The 25,110-nt window shown below is 41.4% G+C and overlaps 1 protein-coding gene across 7 annotated transcripts in view; it reads left to right on the forward strand.

The window, feature by feature from the left end:
• sema6e (sema domain, transmembrane domain (TM), and cytoplasmic domain, (semaphorin) 6E) overlaps window positions 1–23,562 on the forward strand; it is a 115,341-nt gene extending 91,779 nt beyond the window's left edge. For 4 of the 7 annotated variants that reach the window (XM_061246715.1, XM_061246706.1, XM_061246724.1 and 1 more), the window contains 4 exons: window positions 3,455–3,513; window positions 3,941–3,991; window positions 7,785–7,940; window positions 19,630–23,562. In XM_061246715.1, the coding sequence (XP_061102699.1) occupies window positions 3,455–3,513; window positions 3,941–3,991; window positions 7,785–7,940; window positions 19,630–20,918 (1,555 nt within the window). In that variant the 3' untranslated portion in view covers window positions 20,919–23,562. Of the gene's footprint in view, window positions 1–3,454; window positions 3,514–3,940; window positions 3,992–7,645; window positions 7,699–7,784; window positions 7,941–19,629 lie in introns of all 7 variants that reach the window. The other 3 variants (XM_061246740.1, XM_061246758.1, XM_061246749.1) reach the window with 3 other exon arrangements.
• Window positions 23,563–25,110: the final 1,548 nt, after the last annotated feature.

Consider the following 25,110-nt stretch of genomic DNA (forward strand, 5'->3'; position numbering starts at 1 on the left):
AAACTCAATTGAGTTCCTTCTCCAAACTATGGAAACTGCTGAGTAATGATTAAGGTAAAAGTCTGCTATGGTGTAAAGGAACATTGCCGCCTTTTGTTTATAAATCATGAAAATGCATTAACTCAGACAATACACTCTGTGACCACTTTATTAGGTATCTATCAGACTTATTTTAGACATATTTGTCTTCTGCTGCTGTAGCCCAGCCACTTTGTTTCTGTGTGTTATGTTTATCTTCTGCATATCATTGTTGTAATGCATGGTTATTTTCGTCTCTGTCACCTTCACCAATTAACGAGCCATTTTCCCCTACCAAACTGCAGCTCACTGCATGTTTTTCTTTTTGTTTTGTTTTTCACACCATTCTCTATAAAATCTAGAGATTGTTGTGTATGAGCATATGAGGAGATGAGATCAGCATTCCACAGTCAGTCACCTAGAGTCTGAAAAAAACGGAATCTCCTGACCATTTCTGCATGTTTTTATGCATCGAGTTGCTGTCACATGATTCGCTGATTAGGTATTTCCATTAACAAGCTGGTCTACAGGTGTACCTAATAAAGTGACCACTGTGTGTATACTGTATGCAAGCCTCAAACACTCTTGGAAAGAGAAGAAAAATCAGTTATTGATCAGACTGACCCAAATGTAATTTATTTATCCATTCTTATGAACTGGAAAGAAGCCATTTGACACTTGGAACTATCGATCACTCAGCTGCCCCGAATGTAGGAGTGTGGAAGCTAAAGGCCAATCAATCTCTTTCTCTACCTCTTTGTGGACTATTGCATGTAATCGAAACCAATGTTCAGCTGTGTGGATTTCAATCAGAGCTCATGTACCACACTGCATGTCTGGAGGGAAAAAATAGTATTATTTCACTTCTGTTTATCTTCTCTGCAGCCCCCATATTTACTATTGTTTTTTTGATACACGATGTGCCTCTTAATCAATTTGTGCATCAATACTGTCTTCGCGAACACCAGCAGGACACTGAAATTCATGAGGCTGCAGAGTAGGCCGAGTCCTTTGTCCTTCCATTTACGCGCACTTCTCTGAATGGGCTTAGTTTGTGAATTAATACAAGGACTGCGCAGCCTCCCATCTGTTGTGTTTCCTGTGCTGGTTTCAGCCAGTGTGTAATGCAATCGGAATGTTTGGGAGGAAGCAAAGCAGATTGTGGAGTGCTTTGATTCATGTCACAGTTTAACAGAGAGACAGTTGTAGGAATCAAACTAATGAAGTAGAAATGCCAAGGTGGGCAAATATTTGTTTTCCGCCATGTTGGATTGTGCGAGTGAGGTGGAAGTGTGAAATGTCCAGAACTTGAGCCAGAAGAGGCCTCCGGATTCGACAGCTCATAAAGACTGTAATGGCCTGAACCACTTCATGACAGGGGACACACATTGTGAGCTTCCCGGGGGATTATATAAAGTAGGGCTGCTGTTTCGGGAGAGTTGATCCAGAGGTGAGCTGCTAATGCAGTTTCTGCTCGCTCTTGTCAGGGCCCCATAGATCCACTGCCAGTGACACCAGCCTCTTGCGAATACATAAAAAAAATCTTAGCAACCAAATAGCAGTGTCGATAAATACAAGCAGGTTCAGGAGTACACTACAGTAAAAATATCCTTGCATGCATGTGCTTTTGTATGTTTGCATGTGTTTGTGCCTGTTTGTGTGTCTGTACGTATGCGTAAGTTTATACATGCGTACATGTGTGCTTGTGTGTATGTTTTAGCATTTCTGCATGTCAGTGTATGTCTAAGTGTGGGTGTTTGTGTGTGCTTGCGTGTGACCTTCCATGTGTGCATGTGTTTTTGTGTGTGTGTGTGTGTGTGTGTGCGTACGTGCGTGTGTACGTGCGTTCGTGCGTGTGTGCTTCCATGTGTGCATGTAATTTTTGTGTGTTTGTGTGTGCATGTGCATTTGTGCGTGTGTGTGCGTGCATTTGTGCTTCCATGTGTGCGTTTATTTGTGTGTTTGTGCACGTGTGTGTGTGTGTGTGTGTGTGTGTGTGTGCGTGTGTGCGTGCGTGCGTGCGTGCGTGCGTGCGTGCGTGCGTGCGTGCGTGCGTGCGTGCGTGCGTGCGTGCGTGCGTGCGTGCGCGCGCGCGTGTGTAGGTGTGTGCGTGTGTGCGTGTGTGCGTGTGTGCGTGTGTGCGTGCGTGCGTGCGTGCGTGCGTGCGTGCGTGCGTGCGTGCGTGCGTGCGTGCGTGCGTGCATGCGTGCGCGCGCGAGCCCGTGCATGTTTTGTTTCCTCTCCTCCTTTCCATTATGAGAGGAGTGTGGCTCAGTGCGCTCCCTCTACAAGACTGCGCCTGGTTAATAAATAGTACTGTGATAGAGCTCCACTCTCATCCAACCAACCCAACGCATCTCAGCTTAATGGAAAGAGGGCACCAAAATAATAAGAAAGTGGCAGAATGATTGAATATGCAGCAGGAAGAAAATTGAATAAACTGTATTTGTGTCTGGAACAGATAAAGTACTAGGTTGAAACAAACATTTCAGTTGATTTACCTTTCTAATGGGCATTGGGGACAGCCTTCAAGTTGGAGCATTTTTGAAGTGAGTGTCCTGTGTTCCATTAGACACGGATGATGTGCCTGTTTTTTATCTGCTATTCACATCGGTCAATGCTGTCTATAAATGGATTTGCAGTTGTTTACGTGATGGTGTGCTTGATTGAGAAGGCTTTCTAAACATTAAGCAATTCAATTATTCATCAGCTGGAATTCATTTACACGGATGGCCTTTTGTTTTGCGATCTGCTCATCTGTGTTAAAGATGTCTCCTTCAGCCTTTGAGCCTGCCCCAGGGAGGAATGGAATCAGGACCCTTGATTTCAGTGTATAAATCAAAGAACAGCAGTCCAGAAGGGGCCCAAGTCAGTACGGCCAGCTCTAAAAAAAATGTGTGTTATGAGACAGATTAGGTTGCATTTCCTTGTAGAGATTCACAGGCTCAGAGGATGTTGAGTTGAACAGAGAGGAAGAATTTGGATGTGTGAGAGGCAGAGATTAGAGAGATTAAACTGTTCAACTCTCAAGTCAGTCTCAAACCTCAAGTTAGCACTCCCAGCACACTACTTTGCTTCATCGCTAAATATATCCCTTCCCTTATAGTAGTGGTAAAACCCCCTTGTGGCACCTGGTTGGCCTTCACTGTACTCCTCATTTTACATGGTCCAGTGCTGTATAACTCAACGTGGCGTTATCGGTTGATGGATAACAATGTCAGACATCTGTATGGGTGGGGCTTCAATTCACCTGCACAAAAGACGTGAGACCTCGTACAGACGGACAGATTGAAGCCTCATTTTGTTTCCCCTGACTCTTATCATTATGTAGAATGAAGTGGTGACCTAATGGCCACCTAATTTAGTCTCTAAAACAGAATGTGCTTCGATGATGTAGATGCACAAACAGACTGTCATATTGATCTTGGTTTTTCAGGGCTGGGCTCGAACAAGATGTAGAGAATGGCGACGCACAGTATCCAGACAGCTGCCATGGTAAGTCTAAAACTGCCATTTCTTTAGCATCCCCTCAACGAGGCCAAGCACATTTACCATAAGAACAGTTCCAGTGCTGGTAACATCTCTGTACAGAGGCCCACTCTTTATTGTCAGTTGTGAATTACGGGAAATAGTAGATCGCAAAAATAAATATATCAAAGGCATAGCAAATGAAATCCCTCATAACTGTCACATGCATATGTTCTCTGAGTATTACTATGCTATTGTTCACCCATCTGTCATATCAAATGTAATTTGCAGTAATAATATTTCACATCCAAGGTGGATTCTGCTTATAGTACCAAAGACCCTATCACAGAAATTATGCCATATTCAGTGGCAATATTGTTGGTTGATATTTTATTTTTATTTTTTATTTTTTCTTGTTAATTTGTTTACCCTTTTGTTCTTTTCCCATTTGTAGACATCCTGGCTACCACTCGCAAGCAAAACACTGCTGCTGATTCTGCTTATGGTCAGTTTTCTTTAGTTTTTTCTTGATTCTTAATTTATTTCCACCCACACTGCATGTTCTCCTAAAGGAAGAGATAAACAAGCTGCAAATCCTCCCATCTTCAGGCAGAGCCTTTCCATTGCGTTCTGTGTGGTAATGGTCACATGTTTAACTGTTAACATCGTGTTCTTCAGATTTGGCTCTCAATGTTTTTATTCTTGTGTTGTTTTCTTTTACCACATTTCATGGCTTGTCTTGCACATTGTGATCATATTCATATCAAGGTTCAAACATATTTGCTGTCATGTGAGACAATTTTTCTCCACGCACATTAGAGACAAATTCAGTAAAGTAGGCTTACAATATACACTCACTGAACAATTTATTAGGAATCAATAATCACCTATTTATTCATGCGATTATCAAATCAGCCAATCATGTGGCAGCAGTGCAATGCATAAAATCATGCAGATACGGGTCAGGTGCTTCAGTTGATGATCACATCGACCATCAGAATGGGGACAAAATGTTATCTAAGTGACTTTCACCCTGGAATTATTGTTGGTGCCAGATAGGATGGTTGATTATCAGGAACTGCTGATCTCCTGGGACAGTCTCTAGAGTTTGCAGCAAATGATGCAAAAAACTAAAAAAATCCAGTGAGCAGCAGTTCTATGGGCAAGAATGCCTTGTTAATGAGAGAGGTCAGAGGAGAAGGGCCAGACTGGTCAAAGCTGACAGGAAGGTGACAGTAACGCAAATAACCACACATTACAACAGTGGTATGCAGAAGACACTGAACACACAACGAGGCAGACCTCTAAGTGGATAGGCTACAGCAGCAGAAGTCTAAACTTATGTCTAATAAATACCTAATAAATTGCTCACTGAGTGTATCTGCTCACTGAGTGTCCATGTCTTTGAGCTAGTGCCTGGAATGTTTTATGTAATTGTTATTGAAAGTTATCTGCACTCAGAAGTTGAATATTTATGGTAATTTCATTATTTTTGCCAATATATAGCTGTATGCAAGCATGCGTGGATATGTTTTGGCACTTTGCTGATTGTAGAAAAACAGTTAAACAACCTTTCAAAAACTTAATCAAGTGCAACTTTTTATGTGATACATTTTCTTTCTTGCATCTGTTCAATTTGAGAGCATTTTATAATTTATTTTCTCAAATTTTGACACACAGGATGCTTCCATGAATGCTCTTGCTGTCAGAGTGTGTGGAATACAGGATAGAGCCAGTGTGCTGAACAGCAAAAACATTTTTTAGGCTGAGCAGGGTTTCCTTTTTATAATGAAATGAAAAGAAATATCTGTGGCACTGTGATTTTGTTGTCATGTGTTTTCATCTGCCCACAGTCTTGCAGTGCTTTAAAACGCATGCTCAGAGAAACAAATTTACATGTTTACTGTGTGTTCCTCAAATTAATATTACAGTAATAGCCAATATGGACATAAGTCAGGAGTAATCAATACATAACCTTAATTACCAAACTACTTGGACCATTTTACCTTTGGTCTGTTGATGGCCTTTTGTGTGCGCTTGTAGAGTATGTCTACTGAAGACGGGTCAAGAAAGAGAGTATATGAACCCTCTGACTCACTTGGGTTTAGGCCCTGAATTTTTGGAGGAAGTTCCTATTAAAACAAAGGGGGGGGAACTGTTCTCACAGCTTCACAGTTCTTATTTAAACGTGATTTTTCTCTGCATCCGGTGGTGTGCGGAACAGTAATTGCAGTACATCCGTTCCGCTGTGTTTATCGCAGTGGTAATTATCACTGTCAGATCATCAGAGGCTGTGTGAGAGACAGGAATCTTTATGTAGCAATAGTGTCATCCATGTGTCACTCACGTTCAGTCTGTCACCGTCCCTGCAGCAGATGGAGAGCTGAGGTGAAGCAGCTGTCTGCAGGCACCTCCAGTCTCTCCCGGCTCCTGTAGCAGATACGGAGCACAGTGGGAACCTCTACTTGATAAGCACCCGCATTGATCAGTTCGCATTTTCACCCCGCACACTGCTTTTAAGCCCCTGCGAACTGCCAGGAGGAGATTACTGATCATTAGTGGAGCCGAAAGCCGGCCCGCCACGGCAGATGCAATCAGAGGGCTGCGTGAAGCTGCAGAGAGGCTGAGGCGTCTCCTTCTCTCCTCTTCCTCCGACGATATCGCGGCCGCGCGGGGCTCGGTGCTAACTGGGCCGGGCGTTCAGACACTGGACTGGGTCTCTGCTGCCCATTACGTGTTTGTTTGCTTTTCTTTTCTCATACCGGGAAGGGGAAAAAAGCCTAAACGAAATGGAAGTGCAGCTATTGTCATGCCCGCCAACACTCGTCTCCCCTGGCAAAGGGTTTTAATTTGCCTGGCACAGATGGCGTGCTGACAGGCCACCTTATTTCTGAGCAAAACTTGTCAAACTGGCAATGAGAGATTGGGCCCCTCATGTTCATTCTGGGCTGGAGCTTCCTGCAATGGCAACATTTCGGCTGGCACGTTACCATTACAGATCAATCAGGCACCACTGACTGCTTTGTGCTGCAGACGAGATCCTTGTGCACCTACTGTAAAGTTAAAAAGGCTTCTGAGTTGTGTGGTTCGTGGATGAGGTTTGTCGAAGAACGACTTGGCACAGCACTGGTGTTAGTGCAGAAAATTCAGTCTTTTCACATTAGGGTATTTCAGATATATGCAGGAGTTTCTCAGTCAGCGAGCATCACAAAGGTTGCTATAGGGATGTGGCTTAAAGTAAGAAAATTGATACTTCACACCTCTAATCAGCTTGCGCTGCCTCAAAAGTTTGTACATGTGAGCATTACCTAATGCAGTTCTATTAAGCAAAACATCTGATCTCACTTTCAAGTGCAGGTTTACTTGTATATTTCATACACATGCAAATACAATGCACTTTACATAAAATGAATTTATATGTATCGAAATCAAGAGAAAATAGCAATGTGGGGGGAAACAACATTACATATACATAGAAAACTCAACCCCATGGTCAGGTCAGCTGTATGTAAACCACAGCTCTCTGGTCTTTTGGAGTGAAGCGCTAGTACCGCTTTTGAACTGAGTAGGAAAATGAAAAACAGATTTGTATATATACCAACCAGCAAAGTTTGAGTCACAGTTGTCATGCCACTGTGTGCAAGGTAGCAGTACACAGTATAAAGGTGTACAGTATGTGTATATGCACTGTACATAAAGTAGTATGTGTTTGTTTGTGTGTTTGACAAATTACTTTGAATTGGGAAGTGTTTTATACTTAAATTATTTTCCCCATTAAGGCCAATAGCCAGTTTTAAAAACTTTTGAAATGTCACTGGCCCCAGTACAGCTATACCATCAGGATATTAGAGGTTTCATGGACTCAATCCAGTTTTGTTATTTATGTGCGTTATACTTGCTCTTTCCTGTCATGACTTCAATTACAACAACAGTTTAAAATGTGTCTCCATGGAGCTTTTAGCCTCTTAGTATAATATTTCACGGTCAGGTTTGGCCCTCTTCATGGGCTTTTGTGGGCAGAATTTATTTTATAGAATTTAAATACCAAAACATTTGAGCACATCTTTCAATTGTGTTTTTTAATTTGAATATCAAATGAGGTTTTCTTAGCTACTGTCCATCCATATAATGGTAAGAAGTCTATTTGTGTCTCCTCCAGCGGCAAGGTTACAGCTGAGGTGTTCCGGCGAATAACGATTGAGATATGGGCAGGTCATATTTTACTGTCATCCACTCTGTTGTGTGTCTATAAAGATCTGACTGATTGGCTACTTTGTTGCCCCTCCCGGTAACCGCAGGAAAGACCACACCCACAAGCGCCAGCACAACCAAACACGGGGCGGCTTTCCCAAAGGTGACAGGTGGCTCAGAAAAAGGTACTGGTCCAGATGACCGCCCTCCTCTTGGGAAACAGGGGTCACCTGACTTGGAGGCGATCAGTGTGGAGACGGAGGGTAAGGGGGCGGGGTGTGAGGGAGGGCCAAGTGTCTGTCTGGTGTTGGGTCTAATATTGCGCTGCAATGGATCGCACTGTGGGGCTAGTTGCTTAATGGCAGACTTGCATACAAAGGCTTGTACTAACGCTCTCGTTTGTGCAAAACGGAGCTGCACCCTAACCCTTGTTTTTATCCTCCCTCTGCTGTTTCTGTAAATTTGTGCATTAGAGAATTCTATGAGAAAAGGATTCTACCAAATTGGTAATGGGGACCTTGTAGCAATTGATCAGTTCACCATTACTTACATAGATAATCTGCAGCACAAAGCAAAAGGCTTGTTCTCATTGAAAATCCATATTCACAAAGGCCAGTGCATCTCTATTGAGTAAACTGCAAAGGAAAATCACCTGGGGCATGCCGTCTGCATGTAATATGCAAATTACGCACTGCGTGCCCAGAGATTATTTCCCTCAATAAGCGTTAATTATGATTTATTTTTATATAACCTTGCAAAAACCTCCTGGCAGCATTCCCTGCAACATTGATCCTATCTAATTTTCCTTCTGAGAACGCACACACGCACGCACGCACGCACACACACCCACGCACGCACACACACCCACACCCACACCCACAAACACACAAACAAAAGGTAAAGGTTTACAGATCATTGAACATGTAAAGAGACAAACGGAACATGTGGCTGCCCAAATTGCACTCCAGCAATTGCACTATAACAAGCAACTTAGTGATCACTAGTTAGCTTCCCGAATGTACAAATATCCACCTGAAGTACAACGCTTGTGCAATCGCTACTATGTTTGTATTGCCTATATTTTATTATAAGTGGATATTTGTAAATTCTTCAAGCTGACTATAGCTAATTTGCTTGTTGCTACTTATAACAAACTGGTATTATTTTATAACTTGATATGTAGTCTTGGCTTGGATAATAAGCAATAGGACACAGAGTTTCAGTGATTGCTTGTCTGCAGTGCAATTTTGGCAGTGACACGAACAATTCCCCAGAATCCCCCAGAATGCCATTGGCTGTGGCAGTTGGAACCATTTTTCAACCAATGAGCTTTAATTGCTGTACAGCTGTGCAATGTTTTGATACATTTGACGGCCCGACAAATGTACACTTTGAAACCTGAATTTAAGGACTATAAACACAGGCAGAGGGTGAGTCAACATGTCAGTGAGCCTTTTTCAATGATAGGAAGGGATTTACAATGGTCTTGTAACAATGTTTTAACAAAAAAATCTTACCTATTGTACGTTTAAGTTTATGCTTTTCGAAATGACTATTCAATGTGATCTGGCATTCTGTTAGCACAAAAAACAATTCTTGCCAAAAAGCCAATCTATTAAACCGGATGGAGCTGTATACAGTATTTATATTAGTGACTTCACACACAGACTCCATTACAGTCCCAATCAGTCACCCCGATTCACTTCTCTGTCAAGAGTACATAAATCTTAGTCTACAGTGGCATTTTTAGCCAGACAGCCCCACAACCAGCGTGATGAGCCACTCAGTCTTAAATGAGAATAAATAAGCAGTCACCAAGCAGCAGATGGGGAAATATGTAATGGAAACTTCCAATCTATTTCAGTGTGCCACTAGTCCCTGTATCAGGGAGCCACAATAGGCTATGAAATCTTCTCAACACCAACCAAGTTGTGTAGTCACTTAACAAGTGTATGCTGGAACACAACTCCAATAGGGTGAAGACCCACATATGGGGGCTGGCTTAGATACTGATCTTTTTCTTTTTTATCTGAAAATAGTAAACTTGAGGCTGAATGGCACATGGATTGAGCAAGGCAAAATATACCGGCTCTACCCCATCTCCTGTCCCTTGAGATAGTGCTCCAAGTTATAGTGGGAAATCTTCAGTGAACCAACTGTTTATGGACATTAGTGATTTATGATGGAAAGCAGTTTAATGATACAAGTTAAGCTACAGAGAGATTTACTGAGACCATTCTCTTAACGACTTTTAGTGTGAGCGCTTAATGGATTGAACATTCTTCTAATTCTATAAAGCTTAAGCCGACATGATGGTGAACGCATAAGGACTTGATTATCTTACCTATTTTGCGCCTTTGTTTTTTCCCTTATCTGTGTCGGGTACTATCGCCCCCCACCTCCTGTTGTAAATTGGTCTTCACTCAGACTGTTGGCATATTCAAATGAACAGAGTTCAAATGAATGAGGACTCTGGCCCCAAGCTGATTTATCTGAAGAGAAGTAGCAGACAACTTGATAATAAAGCAAGCAAGCAGGGTTCTGAAACTCATTAAAACACTCTCGGGTCGGGACGAAAATTAACTCATCCTGACGTTTTTTCTCCACAGAAGGGAGATGAACTATACCTGAGTGTGGAGCTTTATGTTTATTAATGTACCTAAAACTGAGGGGTACACTGGCACCCTTGAAAATGTTGTATCATTGCCCTGCGAGGAAAAATAAAAACAGTAATTTACACATTAGCTTTGCCATTCATCTTAGTGTTCCTTTGTAAGAAGAAAATTGATGCACATTTTTGAAAATGTAATGGAAGATTTCATTTTCTTTCATTAGATTAAGTGTCCTCATGGAGTAGGTTTGAGAGTGTTAATGCAAAAGCAAATTCAAGATTGATGTTATTTGTTCTTTGTAATTGATCTAATGTGGCATCCATTCCAAGACAGAAATTCACTCTCAACTCTCACAGGGGACTATACATCACTCATTCATTGACATGGGATAAATTGGCTATGAAGCCATTTCTTCTCTCGAATTCACACCAATCAAAAATCGTTATTTCCCCAGACCTCCAAAATGATATTACACTTGAAAGAAAATGTAATTTGCAATCTACAATGGAGCAAGTATTCCTAGTGTCATTCCTACACACTCAAGTTTGAAATTTTTAGTTTACCATGTAATCAATGATCTGTCCAGAAAGTGACAGTACAATGTACCAATATGTGTACTGTTTAATTGTTTCATGGTCCCCATGAATGTGTTAACTTTACTGTGTGAGAAATAACACCGTTCATACTCAAGGTTTCTTAGACTGGTGGGTTTGCTGGATAATGAAGCCACATGAACCACTAGCTGTGCCGCTGTTCTTAAATGCATTGTATCATTTAATGATACAGAACACACTGAAGCTCCACTTAAATGTTTCACAAAGCCCTCGGTGCCCATGACCACTAGTGACATTTTAATAGTAATTTAGTGTTTACCGTCTCAGGATACAGCTTAGACTCACAGTGCAGAGATCCATTGCACACCTGTCTGTTTGACTCCTCCTCCTCCTCTGTCCCACTGGCCCCTGTGGGTGTGGCTCCTCCCTGTTTGGCGATTTCTCCCAATTAATCTGCTTTGTTTGTGCTTTGACTAATATAAGCCTGCCTTTTCTGTTGATTCCACACCCCCTCTTGCCTCAAACTTTCTGCCGTCATGTCGTTTCTAAAGTTTGACTGAATGCAACCATACCTCTAAAAATCATGTAAAATGCGACTTTTTGTTGAAGCCTGGGGCTTTCAAGCCTGGTTCCAGAGAAGGCACTAAAGTTCTTCATGGAGTGGGCTAAGAGACTCTACGTCCTAGCCATTGTTCATTGCTGCATTTTGCTCTTGGAAGTGAAGTGCAAATTGATGGAGAAATCTGAGTGGATTCCATTGAAATAATGCTGTTCCTCTTTATGTGGTATGTTTGCAACCTCAGAGATCAATGATGCTTCACTAATTTGCTTTGCATTGTTTTCTGGTTTGCGATCCTTTGCTTTATAAAATTGCTTTTTTGTTCTTGTACTTGCATTGAAATGATTTTTAATTTTCAGGTAATTAAAATTACTATGTCAAATGTAGTTGTTTAGCAGAAGTAGCTATATATCACTTATATGCAATATGTCCAACTACAGTGCCAGGATTGGCTACAAGTAACAACTCAGACCTCAGAAATAAAGCCACTATAAAACAGACATATATCATATACGCATTATAATGTAGAATGTGTATATTATATAAAAAATAACAATAGTTTTGCCATGCAAGCCAGTAGCTGATCTGAATCTTCAGTGTATCTCAGCAGTAAGTGTATCTGATGTCATGATGAAGGAAATTAAGTTTTGTAAGCTCTCTCCACTCTCAGATCACAAAAAAAAACATTATTTTACAGGCCAGCATAATTTGAACTGCAGTAACATGCAATTAACAAAGCAGTCTTGGTCCCTCACCTCACTTATTTGTAATGTCCTTCACATGTCCTTGCTTATATAAAGATCTCCCACCACTAACTATCTAAAAGAACCAAGACTTCTTTCACCTGGCCTCCTCAGACAATTAATTTAGATTATCCTAAACTGATCAGATGTTTTTTTTTGTTTTTTTTTATCCATTCATATAAACCCGTGGTACTAGAGGGTTTCATGCCTGTACACACAGATAGCAGCCATTTTCACTGTAGCCCAGTTCAAATTAAGTAACTGATAATGTTTCCTATAACAGTGTCTTCATCTGTGAGAATCTGGTACTGAATAGACCGTTCAAGAATGATTGGTGTAAATGGAATACAAGAATAGTTTACTGATGGACACCCTGTGCTGTTTTACTGAAGCCACTTATGAGAAAGTGCAGCAATTTATTCTCAGTGAAAATGATCACGTAGCAGAAAGTTATTGCCCTAAGAGATGCGAGACATTTGCATTACATTTTGCATATCATATTGAACAAGTTGTCTACATTTCTGGTTAGCCACATGAAATGAGTGAAGACCGCAGAGCACCACATGATTTCATTCAGTTTGTTCATTACACAATGCCTTTGAGCAATGACGCCTGACCTGTGAAGCATTGTCCATGCTAGTACGAGTGAACCGTGGTCTTTTCAGTAATTAAATATGTAAATGTATGCTAATGCCAAGAAAGAAGAAAAATGTGGAACAATAACCAAAACACTTCTGCCCCCTTCAGTCTTCGGTCCCCCTTAATATTCCAAAAATCATGATTCCAAGACAAGCTTGTCCCTCAAAAAAACACATTTAAGCTTTTTGGGATGTTTATAGTTTTAGGTGATAACGATACTGCATTTCAACTGCATAACATTTGTCAACACTATGATACTACTGTGTGAAGTGTTTGCTCTACATCCTGTATCACCTCATTGTTACCACACTCTATCCACTTAAAAAAGCTGAATCATTTCTGGGAGAAAATTTGTGGGTGTATAATTATTTAGCATGTACATTTACAGTACCAATTTGTCTGATAGGTGAATAGGTGGAAGCTTTTCCGTGGCTTTGGTTCAGTTGCATAAAGCCGGGAATCTGATATTTCTAACATGGTGCGTTTAGTGGTTTGCATTGCTCTGAGACAGGGGGAGTCATCAAAGAGCCCCACCCGGCCCCTGCGTTCCCGTAGCGCAGCTGCTTCTGAGAGTACATTTAAACTCACCAGCCTGACAATCTGTCAATCACTGTCTCTCCCCCACACAATCTGTTCTTCACATAACGACTCGCTTTCTTCCTCTCGGCCCATCTGTCTGTTTACCTTTGTCTTTGGACCTGTGAGCATCCCTAATGTGTAGCCCTGTCGTTTACACATTATGGCTATATCAATCTGCAGTAGAGCCAGCACCATATTTAATGGATAAAATACATCTTCATGTAACAAGAAGCAAACACAAATTAGCGTTACTGGTGATTTTGAAAAGTGTAATCAAACTGTTGCAAACATGCAGATCTTGATTTGGATTTGCATTCTAATTTAATGTTATCACTGAATTTCTTTGTTTACTTTTCAGTATGTATGTGTGTACACAACACAGCATTGTGACAACTCTTAGTATATACCTACTCTATGCTCTTCTGCACTATAATGGTCATAGATGATGCATGTTGATTTTCAGCCATCATAGCTGTTCTCAGTTTTGTAAGATACAGTTTGTACTTTTCCTTGTGATGTAAAACATTACAATGAGCCTGGAGGGACACTGCTCCATTTTCTGATCTACAGCATTGCCTTAAGTTTTCTCTTCAGCATATGAATTATGTGTTCAATTGGACTCAGATGACAGATGAACGAATGACTTGGCCAGACTATTTGTTGCTTTAGCACAGAGGTCTGCAATGTTGGTCCTGGGAGACCAGTGTGTATGCTGGTTTTCATTCCAACCACAGTTGCAATCCTAGAATTTTAACACTGTAATCTTTCGTAATTAGGTGCTTTCATGCTTAGTCGGATTATTACGTTGCAGACCCCTGCTTTGGCAGTATGTTTCGATCAATGTCGTGCTGCAAGATGAAGTGCCGTCCAAGAGTTTTTTTTTCTCTCCAGGCTATTTTAGGTACTTGGCAAACTGTAACCTGGTCATCCTGTTTTCCCAGCTAGTGGTTTACATCTTTTACATTACATGTAATTTGGCTGATGCTTTTATCCAAAGTGACTTACAGTTGATTAGTCTAAGCAGGAAACAATCCTCCCCTGGAGCAATGCGGGGTTAAGGGCCTTGCTCAAGGGCCCAACAGCCGTGCGGATCTTATTGTGGCTACACTGGGGATCGAACCACCGACCTTGTGGGTCCTAGTCATGTACCTTAAGCATTATGCTACAGCTCGACATCTTGTCGTGTAGTCTCTGTTGTTCTGTCTGTGAAGTCTTCCGCAGACAGGAGTTACAAACGCATTATGTTTTTCTTCTTTATGGGGTGAATTCTTCAGTCATCAGGTGTACAGGTCTTCCTTGTACTACCTGACCCTTTGCGATTACTGCGTTACCCAGTGCTCTCTTTCTTCATAATGATATTCCAAACAATTTTGATGAGCCTAAGTCTCAGTCTCAACTTTGGTCCTCATTTTGACAAAAGCCAACCAAAAGCCTAGAATCATGAACTGATTCTGAAACTCTGTTATACATGCACTAAGGAAGTAATTGAACACACCTGACTAATCAGAAACATCCATGAAGACATTTGTCCCACACATTTTGGTGACCAGAAATGCAGGGACTATGTACAAAAAGTGCTGTATAAACATACCCTTTTAATAGAAGCTAGTATAGTTAATGTTTGTCCCAAACAAAGTGTGGTTATATATATATATATACATACATACATACATACATGCATGCATGCATGCATGCATACATACATACATACATACATACATACATACATACATACATACATACATACATACATACATACATACATACATACATACATACATACATACATACATACATACATACATACATACATACATACATACATACATACATACATACATACATACACTCACTGAGCACTTGTAATGTAATTTAAGTGACTTTGACCGTGGAATGATTGTTAATGCCAGACAGGGTGGTTTGAATATCTTGGAAACTGCTGATCTCCTGGGATTTTTACACTCAGCAGTGTCTTGAGTTTGCAGAGAATGGTGCGAAAAACAAAAAACAGTGAGCAGCAGTTCTGCAGGTAAAAACACCTTGTTAATGAGAGAGGTCAGTGGAAAAGAGCCAGACTGGTCAAAGCTGACAGGAAGGAGACAGTAACGTAAATAACCACACATTGCAACAGTGATAATGTTCTTCGGTGAATCTGCAGAAATTGCGTGATGCAATCATGTCAACATAGAACAGAATCTCAAAGGAATATTTTCAACATCTTGTGGAATCCATGCCACAAAAAATTGAAGCTGTTTTGAGAGCAAAGTGAGTCCCTACCCAGTATTAGTATAGTGTTCCTAATAAAGTACTCGGTGTATATATATTTTATAATTATTTATTATATATATAGTTCAATATGAACAGTGGCATCTTACAGGAAACACTACTTAAATAGTCACATCCAGGAGCTCACAGAAAGTCCTCTGTGTTTTCATGGGTGTTAAATGGGGTAGCATATGTCACCTGCATGTACCAGTGGAATCATGTAGAGGTCTGCTAAATGTACTTTGACAAGCTGTGCATCGGGGGTGGAGGCCTGTGTACCTCCTGCTTAGTTCCCACTGTGGTGCCTGACACGCCATTGCTTGACTCATGCTTCTGAGGCAATATGTTACTCTTCAATAAGTCATGAGGTCCGTGACCGCGGTGTGGGCACCTGCCGCAGGGGGCGTTGAGTCACCATGCACAGAGCCTCGGGGGCAGACGATACAGATTCACGGTTCCCTGGCAAAAGAATACTTCATAATTCATTACCGCCACATGCCACCCTGCTGCCTCAGGGACACTTCTGCAGCTCACGGCCAAGCCCGAGGGCTCGCGCTATCGTCAGCCCAGACTCACATTTAGCTCACAGGGCTAAATATATTTTACATACCTGTCACACTTCCGCTTTGGATGGCTTGGAGTCTGTTACGTCTATATTTATTACTCCCAGCCCTTCATGCACTTTCATTCCCCTTGAATTACTATAGATATGAGCAGGATTTGTGGGCTCCTTCACCTGCCCTCTCCAGACAGGAAGTACAGCATATGGCTCTTCTGTGGATATCACCTGTATATAAAACCGGTATGCGTGGAATTTTACTGAGAATGACTGGGCATTCATCTCCCCTTAGCCAGCCTGCTGGGGATATAGGACACTTTTCCACCAGAGGAACCTTTTACCAACAGCTTTTTGGTTTACCCAGCTCAGGTAGTACTTTTTTGTGGTCTGCAAACTACTTGGGTGGAGCTTGCAGTACTGAACGTCACTGATTAGTCCAAGCAATATTCACAAGAATCGCCAAGCATACCAAGTGTCATTTTTAAATGGCAGTAACAGAAAAACATTGAGCAGCAGCTAGAGAGCAAGATATTTGTTTGTTTTTTTAATAAAATGAATAAAATAATTTAAGAAGATTGCATTTAGGATTTTTATTTGACATCATCAGTGATCTATGTGGCATATATGCTTCACACATAGACCTTTAAGCAGACCAGCAATTCAACCATCACTTTTCTATGTCACTTCCTTCAACTTTGCTTAATCTTCACGGTTCTGGAGATGTGGTGGGAAAGCAAACGCGCTTCAAGAACCAGGTAGTCCCCATTGTGGATAGTTCCTTCTTTTAGTTCCAACAACTTGGTGAAAAATGGCAAATGGTGGTAGCAACTGAGCTGTCACCATAATGACAGTACCAAGCACACTAGCATAATGAGCACAACATAACATAAGCTTGAACGACATTCTCCATTATGAGGAGGTGAATGGAAGGTCAATGTGTTGAGATTTAATTCAGCTGAAACCCCCCGCTTCAAACTACCTTTTAGGCTACTGATGCAAATATGCTGGTGAGTTAAGATTGGTTTCATTTTATGGCCTAGGTTTTGTACCTGCTGTAGTGTTCGGTTCTGGGATGACAAGCTAAGACTGCAATATTGGCAATCATCACTTTCTGTTCATCACTTAAATGGCCTGCTGTCAAGGCGGAATTGTTTGGCTGCTTATTCTGGACTGGAATTGTTCACTGGTTCAATTATGACATCAGACTGAGCATACGCTTAGGCAATTAAGATGGTAGCTAATGATTATATTTTTGTAGTGGTTGAAAATAACTTCTGCTGGTTGAAACAAGCAGCATCCTGTATGTCATATGGCAACATAACATCTCACCAACCAAGCTCACTCATACTTTTAAATACCAAAATGAAACATTGGAACATGTTTTGTCATCCTAGAAAATCGAATGCCCTCCATTCTGCCACTGTGCCTGTGCATACTGAAACTGAAGCATTTTAATTAAGGTAGCCCACAGCATGAAAATGAGAAATACAGAATGCAATATCCCATCCTACATCATATTCATTTCCATAATACTTGCTTTATTATTTGAACAATATCTGGCAAATTTCTTGGGCTTTGAAAATAGAGCCTCTGGTCTTGTTTTGCTTTTGGTTTATATTTGGTAAATTATCCTGTGCATACACAGAGTGGGGTTTTCTAGAGTACTGTCCTGCAGTGAGCACCCAAGAGAACAGTGTCAACATGGTCTGTTTCTATTAATGATAAACCTATGACCAGCATCCATGACAGTGCACTCTCCACTTTACCGTACAATGAATCGTGTACTGTATAATTTCCTCTGCTATAAACATACTTGTCACTTAATGTCGTGATCCCCCCCCCTGAGTGACAGTTATTGGGGCAACATTGTTTTCCATCAACCTCTCGCTGTAAGAAGTATAAAGAGCCACATGGAGAAGAAAACATGAAAGCTATCAAAAAAAAAAAAAAAAAAAAAAAAAACACTGGTATTATCTGATATGAACACTGCCATATATCCATCTGTTGTACTGTACATTTAAAATGGTGAAAGTAGAATGGTATTAACTTGTCAACTTGTGCTTGAATTGAGCCATCTGTTTCCTTCCTATATTTCAGCGTATGATGTTAGATGCAGTGTGTGCGCTTAATAGATATTGAGAGAGAGAGAGAGAGAGAGAGAGCGAGGGAGGAGAGGGAGGGAGGAGAGGGAGAGGGTCTGGGCTCGTGTTCATAATCAAATGCTATTGTTCCCTCACAGCTGCAGAAGGCTCAGCCGTGCAGCATTTCCGCTTTCACTGATGAAGCTGAGCTTAAAATGGGCTGACGGTAGAGTGTAGCACCCATCCCCTGTGCCTAAAAATACCTGTCCTGAGACCCTGCCCTCAGTCCCATCTTTGTAAGGGCCCTTTCTGACATACGCTGAAGGGAGCTAGGCATATGCACTTTGTCCTTTGCACCAGATGTTTAATTTTTTAGTTGGTATTCTTCACCCTCGCCATACCTTTTACAAAAAAAAAAGCTACTTTTTATAAGCAACTTAAGTAAATTCATATTCTCTGTGTCACCATGCATTTAAAACAATTGGAAACAACATTAGACCTACATTGTCCTGTCCTTTGTGTTTTTGTAATGAACTGAAATTAAGTTCATGGAGCAGTTCTCTTTCCACCTACCATGCTCTCCGTCGGCCTCATCGTTATGGCAGCACTTGCTGCTATCACTCTCCATTATGCCATCTAACCTGTGCTGTCATTACATGAGCAAATGATCCCATTTGCAACACCTGCAATTTGTCCCCTTGCAGCCAGAAGCTCTTCCATTCGCTAATCTATTTCACAGAGCCTGTGATTATGAGCAGAGTGGGGCCTGTCACCACAGATGGCAAGGGCATCAGCAAATGAGCTTTGATTGCAAGAGGTGATATGCATCTTCATCCCCAATTCAGTGCTGGCCACGAGGGATATCAGGTTGTGGCGTTTCAGTGTTTGTGGTCATCTCACGGTCCTTTATGTGAAAATGATAAACCTGGAGGGCCTCCAATTCCAGTTTCCTTTCAGTCTGACACGTTCCTGCATCAATTATTGAGGGAAAGGTCATGAAGGGCTTTGTGTGAGCTCAAGATTGTGTTTTTAGTCAGTACGTGGTGTCAGAAGTACTTACTTGAATGTATACTCCAGTCCCATTGGTACATTCTTGATGGCATCTTCAAAGTTTAAAGCCTGAGCATATTGCCTCATTTCCCACTGGGAGTTATCATTATCTACTCCTAACAGAAAATTCATTTTAGAAATGTCTTGCATTTCCCTACTGTTTGTTCATCTTAAACAAACATAATTATTCTTCTGCTTTCCAACTTTAAATTTGGAATCAAAGACATCCTTGTTGCATTAAGACATGAAACAAAGATTACATTCCTGTCACAAATTTACAATGTTTTCCTTTTCCCTTTCTGTTCCTTTAGGCGTTCGTCGGCCTCCTGAAGTAGAGAAGTCCAACCACAGTGTCCACTACACCCTCCTGATTGCCTGTGTGCTGGTTGCCTTTGTATTGGGTGCATTTCTGTCTGGGTTTCTGGTCTCCTGTTATTGCAACCACAATGTTCATAAGACTAGGCGTCTTGGCAAGGATCCCGAGGCACCCATCCCCCATGCCCTATCTCTGCGCAGTCTGGCCAAGCTCAATGGCCTTCTGGACAGCCAGAACAAGGATGAGAAGTTAGAGGTGTCCTCACCAAAGCTGTACAACTCTTTCATCCCCAGCAAGAAGGACCACTCTGTCAGCCGGAACAGCCGGTTTGGAGCTGGGGGGGAACTGCTCCACCCCCACCATCATCATCACCTCCATCACCACCACCACAATGCTGAGCTGTCAGGCCTGCCCACCCCTGACTCTACCCCTGAGCTTCCAATCAAGAGCATGAAGGCCTTCAAGAACCAATGGGAGAAGAACCAGAATTGCAACAATGCAAAGGATGGTAAGCCTCAAAATATGAGCAGCTCTCGGCCCAGCTCTGCCATCCCTCAACAGGTTTTCCCATTCAGCCATGGGCTGGCCAATGGGCATGCCCTAGGGGGTGCTCTCTACCTAGACGAGAGGAAGATCCCTAACGTTGACCGGATGATGATCCAGCCCTACCCTTGCTACTCACAAAAGGTGATGGACATCACGCCCCTGGATGAGCTCCTTAAGCATGTTCACGAAGTCAGTGCTGTTGGGGGAAAGAACATAACCGTTCTGACCTCCGCACTTCCAGCTCCCGGGAGCCAGATGGTTTTCACCAACCGTGTTCAGCCGCAAATTCCCGAAACCGAGTCTGCCTCTTACTATAGCTCGTCCACGTTGCCCAGGGACAGCCTGACACGTCGCCTGGATGTCCCTCCGGAAATACCCCCACCGCAATCCACCCTTGAGAGGGTGTCCCGCCATCCATCCCAGAGGAACTCCTTAATCTCCGCATCCAAGATGTCAAACGGAGGGGTTGTGCCACGTCAACACAGCTTTAGTCACCGGAGCGGGCACCAGCCGCCACCCCTGCTGGCCCGGATGAACTCTACAGGCAGTACCTGTGAGATCCACCATCCTCTTATCCCCAACAGCTACCTGATACGTCAGCACAGCTACGAGCAGCCCGAAATGCACAGGGGTGCCGTCGTTCGCCGGACCACCTCCCTCAAGCCAGATGTTCCACCCAAGCCACTTTTCATCCCTGCCACCTCCCCTGTCAACCCACATGGAAAGTTCAACTACTGAGGGGAGGACAGACACAGTAAGCCCTCTCTCCCCAAAAGCCTCCAAGAAATGTAATAGAGGGTGAAAGGGGCAAGACATGACAATAAACTGACATTTTATTTGCAATCAAAAAACCACACCTGTACTGAATTAGTTTTGTCCACGTCCAATGAATGTCTTTGTACCATATTGGTATTGTTTAACAACTTACTTATGGAAAGGTGATGGAAGAAGAAAAAACAGACTGAAGAAATTGGTCAGAAATCAGAAACTGAACCGATTTGGCTACCAATAGTTCCAAAATCAAGGTACTACAAACCATCCCAGATTACTCATGAAACTATCAAGCTAAAAGCCTTGATTAGATAAAACATTGGGCTTGGGCTTGATAATGATCACTCTTATACAATGTGCTCGAAGCTTTGTGGTGATCTGAAGCAGATGAGCAGCACTGATCCCCCTTATAATGTGTATATACATTATGCATGTGTGTGTATATATGTGTGTTTATATTTACACAGTATATGTATACATGCATATACACAGTCTGTGTAACCCTTGGAACGGCCGGATGAAGTCCTTGGAGGCAGCTCTTTCTTTGCCTTATTTACTCAACAGACTTACACTTGTGGAATCATCTAGCTGTCTTACTGACTTCTGTTACCTCCGTAAGAGTTCTCTGAATGCATCTGAGCAATAACCAGCCAGTGGTATCACACTATATTAAATATATTTTCAAGAGAGAGGAAGGCTTCACTTTCATGAAGCTGAAACAGTCGTGATTCTTCCCGTGCCAAGCTTTTCTCCAAAACCCTTGAATGAGAGACTCTGTCTGTGTGGGACAAATGAGGTCAAGGACACGTAGGTTGACCAAAATTTAAAATAGTATTTTTGCCTTTGCAAAAGGGAGCTCTTCACTGTCCTGCTGTGGAACTGGCCCTGTAACTGGAACTGCTTGTCTGTGAAGACGAGACCGGTCCCACCACCATACTTTTGAGCAGGACGGTACTTTGAAAAGTTGGTGCTATTACTTCATTAACACAGCAGAAGGGTTGATTCTCCTCCATTCAAAGTGCATACCTCGAAAAGAAGGCTTCCCAAATTATACGCCACCAAACCAAACCAGATTTTCATGATGGGTTTTAAAACAACTTGAGATTTGCTTCTCAACAAGGACCCCAGTAATATCACATCAGGTTTTCAAAGCAGATTACACCCACTTAAGGACAAATCCTTAATTTTAATGTAGTAAAGACTGCTGTGATTATAATTACTATTAACCTTGTGGCTATTGGTGTAAATAAAGGAATAATAACTAGCCAAATTTTAATTGTATGTGTAAATGTGTGCCTTATTTAATATAATATGTGCTATGGGGGTATAATGGGAAAAAGTAAAGAAGCTATTGTGTTTTATTTTTGTTTTTTAACTTTGTTGTCAAAGTGTGTCATAGCCATGTGGATTTGTATTTTTATCCTTTCCCGTTTTGATATCCTCAGACCACAGGACAGTGTAATTATGTGTTAGGCTGTTATGATCAGCTTGAGGCTGCAGGTTCATTGTTCCTATTTATGTTGGTTATTTGTTGGGATTCTTATTTCAGCTTCTGCTGTTCATTCATATTATCAATAGCATGCCAGGAGGTGTAGTCCATGGACTAAAGAGTGAACGGCTCCTCCCTGCCTGGCTCTACATTAAATTGTGTCATCCCTAAAATCTCCTTGCAAGTGTTTTGGAAAACATCTCTCATTTCACACTTGTACTCCCACTGTCATTGTATGAAATGAGGAAATGTAATCTTTTCCCGATTTAATTCCATGGTCACCGCAGGAAGCTCTGAAATGAACTTGTCTCGCTGCTGAGTGAACACGAGGTGTAGGCGTTGCATCAGTACTGTAAGTGCAGTGTTTTAGCATCCATTTTCCTCTTTAGTGATTCAGGTGCTTGTATGCAGGGAGATGGCACTAGTCGACTCAGCCCTGTGGATATCATTGGTTGTTCTAGCATTTTCTGCTTTCTAACACTCTGGTCAGGTATTTTAGGCCTGAGTTTACTGCTTTCATGTTTAATACTGAGTCATGAAAACTATGTTTTACTTGCCTGGATCACAGAAGAATTTCTATGGAAAGGTGTGCAAGCAACACTTGAATTCACCTCTAATTGGCAGCCAAATGCAGTAAGTGCTAGAAAAAGTCAACAACTCCTGCCTTGTGTTTTTATGTACATCCACAGCCCCAGCATGAAAATTGAGATTTTCCAAAATTATATGCAATACCAGCAGTTAATGTTTGTGTGTGTATCATGAAAAAGCCAAAGGCTTATTTTCATTTAAGTTGGAACTCAATAGAACTATCACAGAAGACAGAATGCGCAGCCAACGATGTGAGTTCAAGTGTGGCTTTGTTTCATTTCTCCTAGATTACATGGGAAAGGGAATATAGTCTGTGTCTGCTGTATCCGCTATAGCTTTTGAAATTCTTAGAATTGCACAGTGTAAATAAAGAAAATCTCCGGTCTGAGGTTTTCAATTTAAAATTCTTTTTTTTTTTTATTATTATTATTATTAAGTGGGCTATGCCTCTGGAGACATTTTAAATTGAGTCTCATTCAATACTGTTGTTTGTCCTTTATGATTAAAAATGGAAATAAAATGACCTTACAAATATGTGATAGTGCTTCTGTCTATCTGCATTTAGTTGTATGTCACAAACCTAGAGCGCCGTGGGTACATAACGTTAGCCTTAGTATAGCCTTTGTGTATTCTGCCATTTGCGGGTACTTTACTGTGGTAATATACTCACAAACTGGATGCAATTACCATCCATTTCAGGGCATGTGGAATTTTTTTCTCTCTTACCTTTAGTTGAATAATTGTTTGAAGAATAATCATCAATAAGATACATTGTTACAATTTCCAGTACACCACAAGCTTCATTTCATTTATCCAGAATTCATTAGAACCATGTCTTGCACTTTACCTTTGGTTAGAACAGTCCTCATATATCAAGTCTTAAGAATTCATAGTAATAATATTCTGCATTCTGTCACTTGAACGAATCCCAACAAGACAAATGTTATTCAATGTTTGTGACAAATTAATAGCAGAAAATAACCAACAGACCTTTTCATCTCTGTAATAAGCCGTGCAGGAACAACATCTTACATATCTGCATATACATACATTTTCTAACTTCATCTCCTCATCCTATGTATATGTAGGTTTCTCAGCTTGCAGCTTATAATGAAACCAGGAAAATACATTTTAATTGCATGTCCATGTGTGTACACATTGGATACGCAATCATTTAAGGAATCAGAAAAAAATATTTTATAGAAACGTTTCTCAAGTTAAACAGTGCACAAAAACCATATAAAATTGAATGTGTTTTCATCATGTTTGTTGACAATGCTGTAGTCTGAGGAATTTGTTAAGGGAAGGCATTCAGTATGAGCTAATTAGAAGGGTTATATGAGCTCATTAGGAGGGTTAATAATTAATGTGGATGTGGGAACTGGTCTATCTCACATTTTTCCTCTTTGGAATAGTTTTTTTAAATGGCATGCGTGGGATGCTGTGCAATTGTATGGACAGTAGATACAGATCCATGAGGCTTTGTGTCTGTTGCACTTCAAATCTTACTGGGCTTCTTATGACAGCAGGTAGTCTGTTAACCAAATAGAAGAAGGCTGATTATGTTCTTATATTCAAAGGACAGGGCACAAGGCCTCGTAAACTATTCGTCCATCAACAATGGCCATGGAACTGGAAATGGGTGACAAATATATCTCAGCCAAGGATGATGTCTCCGCCACCCTGGTCCATTGCCAACGCAAAGGTTGTGAAGTTTGCGTCTGCCAGTTTATTGTAAATGGAGTCATCATCCTTCAGGGGGCGTCGTGTTTTCGTTCCGCTGACTTGAATGACTTCCAGTGGAGCCGGCAAAACAGGCATCCGTCAATTGTGTACGAGGCATGGGGTTCTATTAGTGAGTCAATGCACCATGCCAGTTTTACTGAAGAGTACTTGACAGTCTACTGCAATAATTTATTGTCTACTGTTTTTTGTTTCCATTTCCAAAAGCAAATTTTGGAATAAGAATATTTGGAACGTAATGGAATCTAAAATAAAATTCATAGAACTGCTGTCTGTGATATTATTATAGTACTGGCATCCATGATTCAATTTTAAGTTAATTTCCCATGCCAGTATAAT

Source organism: Conger conger, chromosome 1, assembly GCF_963514075.1.
Source record: "Conger conger chromosome 1, fConCon1.1, whole genome shotgun sequence".
Lineage (NCBI taxonomy): Eukaryota > Metazoa > Chordata > Actinopteri > Anguilliformes > Congridae > Conger > Conger conger.